This window comes from Buceros rhinoceros, unplaced genomic scaffold (assembly GCF_000710305.1).
Source record: "Buceros rhinoceros silvestris isolate BGI_N320 unplaced genomic scaffold, ASM71030v1 scaffold17172, whole genome shotgun sequence".
NCBI classification, from domain to species: domain Eukaryota; kingdom Metazoa; phylum Chordata; class Aves; order Bucerotiformes; family Bucerotidae; genus Buceros; species Buceros rhinoceros.
In genome coordinates this window covers 27,540-36,773 of record NW_010397314.1, presented here as the reverse complement: position 1 = coordinate 36,773, position 9,234 = coordinate 27,540, and the positions used below count along the sequence as shown (strand labels likewise).

Below are 9,234 nucleotides of genomic sequence, written 5' to 3'. Positions count from 1 at the left end.
TCTTTTCCATCTATAGTGTTGTCTTTTCTGATCTATTTCCTTGTAAAAATAAGAAGTCTATTTCCAGCTAGAATTCCTTCTCCTGTTTATTGTTTCAGCTACCAAGATATGCACATCATGAATGGCTTCTGGCTTTGGTTTACAGCTAAAACGCAGAAAACACAGTTATGATGTCTCTGTATGTCAATAAGGAGAAAAACCAGCTTAGGAAAGATGCAAAAAGGGGTTTTTAGAAGCTATCTAACAGTGATCAGTATTAAGGATTGTAGTTCTGCAATGAGTAGTACATGCTCTTAACCCAGCCTTTGGTTCTACCTCTGCTGTGTTTTCACTTCGTGTATATTGTTTGTTTAAAAGATCCACTTAAGTGAACATGACTGTCCGTGGAAGGGACCCGTAGCCAAAGGAAAAGCTGTCCAGCCCTTGATACCTGGAAGATGGTTCAACTCCTTGTCTTGCCACAGACCTTCCGTTTGACCTTGAATAAGGCATTTCTTTCCTCTGACACGGCAGTGGAGAGGCTCTCGCGTGGCTGATGGTGTTGAAGCCACCACAGCAGTTAGTTCCATGTGAACGTGATGGATCAGTGAGGGTACCAGAAGGTGACCTTTGGCTTCTGAGGATGCCTTTTGACTAAAGCTGCAGATGCTCCATAACCCGACGTATACTTTCCTTTGCATTCATGGTAGATGTGCTGATGACAAGTAGTACAAATCTTCACACAACACAAAATCTGGGGGGCTGAGCCAGACGGGGACACCATCTTTTAAATGTCACAGCTATTACTGTAATGTGCATGATATAGGAACTGATTCATCCATGTCCGCCTGGGGACCACAGAGCCGTGGGCTGCTGTGTCGCCAGATTGGGAGCACGTACACTGCGGGGTGGTGCTCACCCGGGCAGGTACAACCTCTTGTTGCAAGGTAAACTGGCACCTACCTGCTGCAGAATCCAACCTGCACGGTCTGGTAGTTACCGAAATATCATCGGTGCCCCACAGAAAATAACGAGGCTGTTTTCTTCCAGTTGCTATCAACTGGGCACTTCCACTGCCGCTTGTAACACTGATATGCATCACGACTGATAGTCTGTCAGTCATGGTATTAAGTCTTATCCGAGGGACTGTCAGTCAGCCGCCACTGGTACAGCTCAGCAGCAGGGTGCTTCTGTTCACGGCAGAGCTGAAGCCTACCGATGACAAATTGCGGGTGGAGCTGCTGTTCAGTCTGTATGAAAGGTCTCTGCTCTCCAGGATTTTCAGCCTGGCTTTTCACAGTGCCCTCAGTTTCAGACAGTAACTATGTTATGTTTTTATTTAGGAAAGCTAATTAACCTTGCATGGATTTTCAAATAATCACTGAAGTTCTAAAGATGGAAGAAACCTACTTTCCAGTTCTACAAAGTTACTGGTTGCAATGAGCAGAAATGGAAGACAGTTGCTGCACTATTTTGTATCTAAACTTTACCCCCCTAAAGTCTCTCCCTGCACGAGACGTGACAGATGAACAGGTCTCTCTAGGCTTTTCCATGCCCCGTACTTGACACATCACTGGAGTGTCAGAACACCACACACAGTCCCACCAAGATCTGTAACACCTAGGTTTGTCCTGTCACCCTTCTCCTGCAGGTAGGAACCGAGTGATTTAGAGGTTGCTTTTCTCAAGTAAGATTGGCTTAAATGATCATATGATCATTTGCATAATTAGTCAGAATTTTTGTAGAAAACCAGTTCTAGTGGTTATGATCTAAAAATATGACAATAGTCAGAAACAGGTTATAAATTCATCAGGCATTGTAAAGAAATCTACTTCCTTCCCAGGATGTAGTTTCATGTTTTGAATGGTTATGAATAATACCACTAATATTATTTTAGACACAATCAGGAATTAGTTGTTATATAAATTAATTCTGCATCAGTGCAAAAAGCATTAATGTTTTTTCTTTCTTTAATCTCCAGTGAAACACCTTTCGTGTTATCTGAATCAAAGGGAGTAGGTGCCTTTGTGTCCGCAGGGAGTTCTCACGGATAGCTTTGCAGTGGGCATGATGGTCATTTCCTGACAGAGGGCGTGGCTGAACTCCCGTTAAAGGGAATTGATGTCTTGGGTTTAATTGGCCGAGGAGCTGTCAATCCCTCGGTAAAGCAGCCAACTGGACTGTAAACTATGGGGTGGCATGAATGTTACCGGGTTCGGAAAGGCTCATCCAGTTACGAAGTGGAGTTTCTGATCACCGAATGATTATCCTACAGGTTCAGGCCTAGTCTGATAATTGGGCAAAATAATTGCTAATTATTTACCAGTCTCCATATGGGACTAGAACAGTTGCCAGGAACAGAACATGCAATAACCATACATTAGCCCTGGAGAAGAAGGGCATGTGAAATACACGGCGGGGTTAGGGATTCTTTGCTACAGTATGACAGAAGATGGCAAACTGGGCTGGAAATTGGAGAGGTTTGGCCACGTCTTTACTGGCCCAGAGGCTGCCCTGAGCTCAGTGCCACGTGCAGCTGAGCGTGCTCCCCCGCCAGCCCCAGAGACACCCTCTCGAGGGACCCAGTTCTACTAATCCTGCAACAGGTTATTCACTTTGATCCCCCGAGTGATCATGCTGTGTCCTGGCTGGAGAGGGTTAGGTGAGGTGACTAAACCGGAGCAGTCCAGTGCTCCTTACCTTGTGAGTTCTTCAGAAGGCTTTTTTTGGGCAACAGGCAGGAAAGTTGGGGAATCCTGGAAGACCAGTCCTTTTCTACTGATCTGTCTTCTATTTTATACCTATGTGAGTTTCTTTCACATGTCTGCTGTCTCTGCCTACATCACGACCTGCAGCTAATACCATTTTCATCCTACACACACACACACAAATCAGTTTTGCAATGCTTTGCTGTATGTTCCTGTCATAATTCTGTGCTGTCCTGGCCCTAATGCACCCTTTCTAGTTTTTCTGAGATTCCTGAACATCCTAGTTCAAAACCAAGAAGAAATTTTGTACCACAGAACATGATCTCTGATTATGCATCTCCCACATGTTCATGGTTAGAAAGTACACATTGATCTTGCTTTTTAAGTATAAAAATTACAACGAATCTTATCAATATGTCAAATAATGGAGTATTTATGAATTTTCTTAATTTATTTTGAGCTTTCAAAAGCCCAGCCTTGTTTTTCATAGCAGTTCCTGGACAGCAGAGAGGTCCCCTGTCTGGCATTGGGTTAAGTGCCGTGGTGGGTGCACTCCCCTGCCTGGATGGTGCGGGGCAATCACCCTCCTTCTGCTGAGCATCTGCTTGTGTTGCACAAACACTGCTCTTAATCATAATGGCCCCAATCCTATTTATTTGGTCCCGTATCAATTTAACTTGTGTTTATTCCACTTGTTTCTTATTTTCATGTTTAGGTACTTGAGGCTAGCTAAAGAAAGAGAAGAATTTTTTCACATTTAACAACATTTCACAACTGTTTTTCAAAACACAATAATCTAACACTGTGGGTATGGAGAAACTTTAAAATAAATAGTGTATCAGGATTTCCTTTGTCATGATTGGAGAAGTGAGAACAATTTCTCAAATCTGATTATTAAAAAAAATTGTTTTTTCTATAAAAATGCAAAGATCTATGGCACTGTTTCCCACTCATCATATCTTTTTACATCACAAATGTTCATTGCCATGCAGCTTCATTTTTAGCTTTTACACACTATCAAAAGCTAGAATTTCACCTTGTTGGTATCACAGTATTCCCACCTGTACAGGACCCCGAGACACTGTGTTTTCCTAGGGGGATAGCCTGTGTTTCAGACAGCGTGAGTGACCTGATGTGCCTTTATAGCTGCTGGTCCATAGCAGGTTCTGTAGTTCAGGTGGTTGCAATACTTCTCAAGGGATCCAAGCAAATGTGGGTGGAACCTCTCTGACATCGAACATTTCTTCAGTGGAGGACTGATTCCATCTCAGGAAGAAGTGTCTGTGTCAGCAGTAGAAGATTACAGCAGGATTATGGAGTGAGCAGAAAGTACAGCCTAGCTGCTCTGGAAAGCCCTTTCGTAGTGTATATGGATTATAGCCAGAAAGTGCTTAGGGAACGCCGCAGAGTGTGGAGGAGTTGTATCACAGCAGCTGGTGACTACGTAGAGCGATAATGATTTTATGCAGGCAGACGAATGTTGAAAGGCAGAGGTGAAAAAGTTGCCCCAAATAAAACAGAAGTATATATTTATTTCTTTAGAAGGAATCAAAGGTAAAAATTACAGCAGTGGAGTCTTTGAAGCTCGCTGCAAAACATCCGTGCTCCACAAAGATTTAAAGTAGCACATGGTTAGCAGAAATGCCACCTCTGAAAGTTCTGCAGTGTCCTGAATCAGCGCAGATCTCCTCCGCTGGGCATCTAACAGCAAGCTTTGCTGCTTGGCAGAGGGTATTTGAGCCCGGGGTAAACTGCGAGGCTCCGTATTGAAACTAAATGGAAAAAACCAAGCGGGATTTGTGCTCCTCCATTCCTCACTCTCCTTGTCCACTCTGCCCAGTAAGTTTGAAGTGAAATTCCGTAGTCTTACCCATGGTCCCTCATTCTGCTTCCTGCAGTGTCCCTAATGCAGTGCAACATTCACAGAATCACAGACTCGTCTGGTTGGGAGAGACCTTTAAGATCATCGAGTCCCACCGCTCACCCTGCACTGCCAGGGTCCCTAAACCACGTCCCTCAGCACCACCTCCACACGGCTTATCACGTCTACGGAGCGTATCGCCTCTGCAGTTAGAACGAATGTCTCCTTCCTGTTGAATGACACCTGACCTGCTTTTGTACGCTCAAAACAACAGTAGCTAGGAGCTGCTGGTTAGTTAGGATTGCTTTTTTTAACCAATTCAAGTTTTTGTACAGTAATCAAAACAAAGAAGATGCAGTGGATATGATCTGTAAAAAGTAAACAGTATGTGCACACTCTGAAAAGTCCAACCACGATGAGAAGCAGCATGGGCAGCATATGGCCCTGTTTACATACACAAAATTAACGGCATGAAATCCAATTAGGCAGGTGGAGATTGTAATCAGTGCATTAGACAGCAGTTTCCAGAGTATGTGAACTCAAGACTTCAGCATTTCTTTCCCAGACTGAACGATGCTGAATTGTTAGATTCATCTCGTTTCCTTGGTTTTCAATAAACGAAGGGATTGTGGATGGAGAAAGTCCCTAAGTGGTGTCTTCTGCATTTGTTCAGTCACAGAAGAGTAGTTGTGAAAGGGAAAATATTGAGGGGATTTCTGTTGCAAGTGTATGTGTGAAGGAAAGCTTGATTTCAAGCTCTCCCATGCACCACTAATCTAACAAGCGTTATCCCACATAGTGCTTCGTGCCACGGGGGGAGTTTGACTGATGTATCTTTAATATCTGGGTTTATTTTTCTCTTTGGCTGTCTCTGCTGTACATGGTCAAATACCTTCTCTTCCTCATAATTAAAAGGGAGCAGTTACAGTATTTATAACTGTCACCTGTTGAAAAGTGTCTCCTGACACATCTTCCCTTGTGGTTAAGCACTTGGGCAGTTCACAACGAAGTCAGGAACACCCGGTGCACACAGATCGTGCTCTGCAGTAATTACCCATTAGCACCTGGATTCAACTTTGCAAACCTTTTCACAAAAGCCTCATGTAGGTGGTCTTGCTGATACCAGTAAACAAATTCTTGCCTGTGTTCCCTCATGGGAATGGTGGACTGCCATAGAACCACGGCAGAGGTACCGCTACCAGGCATCCCGCACACCACAAGGCTGAACCTTGGCCGGGGAAACTGTCACATACTCTTACTAGTTATTTTTCCAACAGTATTTAATTAGTGTGACCTTGGGATTACATTTCTGCCTTTTCCAGGGATGTGATTACACTCTAGTAAAACAACCATTTAAACTGTTGCGTAAAGTTTTAAAAAGCTCTAATCCGCTCACATAAACTTTTCAGCCCAGTTAACGGCTGCTAGCTGAAATGTTACGTTTTTTCCAAAGAAACTTGGAGAAGGTGCCTTATGCCTCAGGACAGAAATGTGGCACTGCAGCTCAATTTGTTTTTACAGTTTAAACAAATATACTGCTCACTTCTAAATAACATGCTTTCATCATTTAACAAGTCGTTTTGGTAAGAAATTGTGTCAGTTAAACCAATGTAGAACTAGCATGCTCTTTAGGCACCAAGTACACAAAAAGGTTAGCTCTTTTGGACTGTTCAAATATTTCCCACGTTCATCGCATATGACAGAATTTTGATAATATAAGAATTTTTCGCAACTGCTCTAACATCAGATGCTGACTAACTTTCTAAAGAAAACTTGCAATTTAAAGAACAATTGAGTTCTACCACGACATTTGGAATGGCTTGACAATGATGGCATGCTATGGAAACAGGGACGACAAATAGAGAAGTAATCGGGAAAAAATGTGTGTAGCAGAAATAATGCTTTTCCTTGCAGTAGGATGTGTTAAGTGTTTCGAGTCAAGGCATATCGTGCCTTGCAGTATTCATAAAAATTAGTATTTTTCAGATTCGTAATTGCACTGGTTATTCTTTTCCCTTTCCATAGGTTGCTGATATCTAGTCTTTTTGATAAATACGAAAGTGAGACAGTTTTTAATATTTAGTAATTTTAATAATGAAACTTTAACTAAATGCAACATTTTCATTTGCATTTTGAATTAAAGAAATCTAAAGATCAGGCTGCCAGCTCATGTGAAGAGCAACAGAACCCTCCTGGATTTTGCTAGCTCATGGCAACTAAGGACCTGGCCAAAGAAAATCGCAGTTTGGGTTGATACATAAGCCACACGTTGGCTGTTTTCCATGGCAACCATAACTCTGAAATCTGTGACTGCAGACCCTCAGCTGTAGGACTCCGCGCTGGCTGTGTAATTCGGAGAGCTCTGGTGCCGGTGCAGGAAACGGGGCGGACTTGGGAAGGCCTGGAGCACCGGTAGAGTCCCCAGCTAACGCTGTTCCGGATCACGGATGAATTCCCTTTCACTCATCCATTTACAGGCAGATTCTGGCTCTAGAATTGGTTCTGGGCAGGAAAGAAAGAGCAAGTCAGAGCGCCCTTTGTCGCGTGCCGAGCTATGCGACAATTCCTGTTGTGGCCATGAGAATGACGCTTTCTTGTTACTGATCGGTTGGGGTCATCTAACAAGGAACTATGTTCAAGTTTTAAAACTTACAGAGTTTGTGAAATACTAAGTCGGTATTTTTATCGTGACGTGTGCAGCAGCCTAGTCTACAGATGATCTTTTGAGCTCTAAGTAGCATATCCTCGCTGAAAGAGTTTTTTTGATGATGGGTGCTATCATTTATAGCCAAACGTTTTGAAATAAGACTACCTACCAGCGTACTTTATAGCTGCTTAGGTAACCAGGATGTACCAAAAAGCCAGCCTGGACGATGTGGGGAAGCTTTCAGCCATCAGTGAGGCTAGGATAAGATAGACTGCCTCAAGGCACGACATTTCATTTCTTGTTTGTCAGCACTGGACTGTCTTCTGTGACTCTACCGCTTTCTTCTGCCTTTAGCCAGAGAAGCAAGCAGATACTGCTGTTTCTAAGCAAATTAAATACAACAGATTCATATCTATGAAAAAGGATACGTTCCCAGTGGTTTTTTTATCTGTGTCTCAAAGCTTCTCTCTGACACTGCACCCATGAGGTTCCCAACTGTGCTGTCCCTTGGCTACTGCTGCACAGGCAGCCCCGGCATTTCCCACCCCCTCTGCTGAGCCAGGACATCTTGCTGCTTTGTTTTCATTAAGGAAGTGTCGACGCGACTCTCAGCACAGGGCTTTTTAGGAGTGTATCAGCTCCATGGACGTACTGATAATGCTTTATTGTTAACAGTGAGTGGAGCTGCAGCTCCTGGATGGTGGAAATCTCGACGAGCAGCATCAGTGGGGCAGCGCAGCAGAAGCCATGTCTCTGCCCTTCCGAAAAGAGTTGGAGAAATACAAGAATATCAATGAAGATGAAATACTCAGCAAACTCTCAGAGGATGAGCTGAAACAGCTAGAGCATGTGCTGGATGACCTTGATCCTGAGGTTAGTGATGGGGGCCAGGGGATCATAATTCAAAAGGTGCCTGTTATAAGTGTCACATTCTGCAGCATTTTATATCTGTTTTCTGTGATGGTAGAGGCAGTGAACCCCGGAGTATGAGCAGTTCAGCTTGGGACAGTTTGGTTCCTTTCCTGCTATGATGTACTGCTTACTTCTGTATGAGTCACTGTGCCCTTTCTGTACCCCTTGTCTGTTTAGACATGAGCTTGTCTGCAATCTGAATCTTTAATCATGTTTGTACACTGCAGCATGATGAGAAGCTTTTTATTGCTGCTATTTCTGAGCAGAGCAATAAACAAACAAACAACGTGTGCTTGTGATGATCAAGATTTTTTGAACTTCTGAAATCTGTTGACTGCGTCATTCAGCACAGATATTTTTAGCTGAAGAGAATATATTTAGGCGCGATTAAGTAAAATAAGATTCAGCTACACAACTGTCATTTTCCAGAGAGCAAGGATAATTTGGGTATTTGAAGACACCCTCGCAAAGAATTTAAAGATCTCTGGCCCAGGAACGACTCGGTCCTACAGTAACACGGTTACAGTCACAAGTGTGCTGGATGGGAATTCTGCCTGCACCTACCCCCAACACCTTCCAAACTAAAGTAGGAGGTTTTAAACTGGCAGGTAAACTGGAGATAAAATCCATTCACTCCGAAGACAAAATGTATTTTAAAAAACCACAGTAGATGTATAGCTTCTCGTTCTATAGCACAGATTTACCTGGAAATTAAGAGTGGGCTTTCCTGTTCTCTCCTTCCGTGTTGCCACTTCCCTCACTCCTGCCACTTCTCCAGAGCATCTCCTGCTATTTTCAGCTGTTGGGCTTCTCAAATGGGGACACAGAACATGAAAAAAACCCCATGAAAAAAACCCACACAAAACAGACCCCGGTGCATTTGTAGTCAGGCTACATATGTGCAGTGAGTTTGTAGCTCCCTGGGCACATTGTGCCCACACAGAGAAAATGCCTGTGATTTGAGCTCTCCGGGTGTGCTCAGAATTCACTGCTCGTTTCCTTGGGGTCAGGATTCATGGTGCGTGTTCTGGCCAGCGACCAAGTGTTTCTGCAGTGCTCTGGGGCATCTTGAGCGTGTGGGCTTTACTGCGCATGCACTACAGATTCCACGTACCTGTATTCCTTTC

General features: G+C 43.6%; 1 protein-coding gene across 2 annotated transcripts in view; it reads left to right on the top strand.

The window, feature by feature from the left end:
* Window positions 1-7,879: 7,879 nt before the first annotated feature.
* Window positions 7,880-9,234, top strand: part of TMOD2 (tropomodulin 2 (neuronal)) — a 22,797-nt gene continuing 21,442 nt past the window's right edge. For both annotated transcript variants that reach the window (XM_010146210.1, XM_010146209.1), the window contains exon 1: window positions 7,880-8,068. In XM_010146210.1, the coding sequence (XP_010144512.1) occupies window positions 7,943-8,068 (126 nt within the window). In that variant the 5' untranslated portion in view covers window positions 7,880-7,942. The remainder of the gene's footprint in view (window positions 8,069-9,234) is intronic.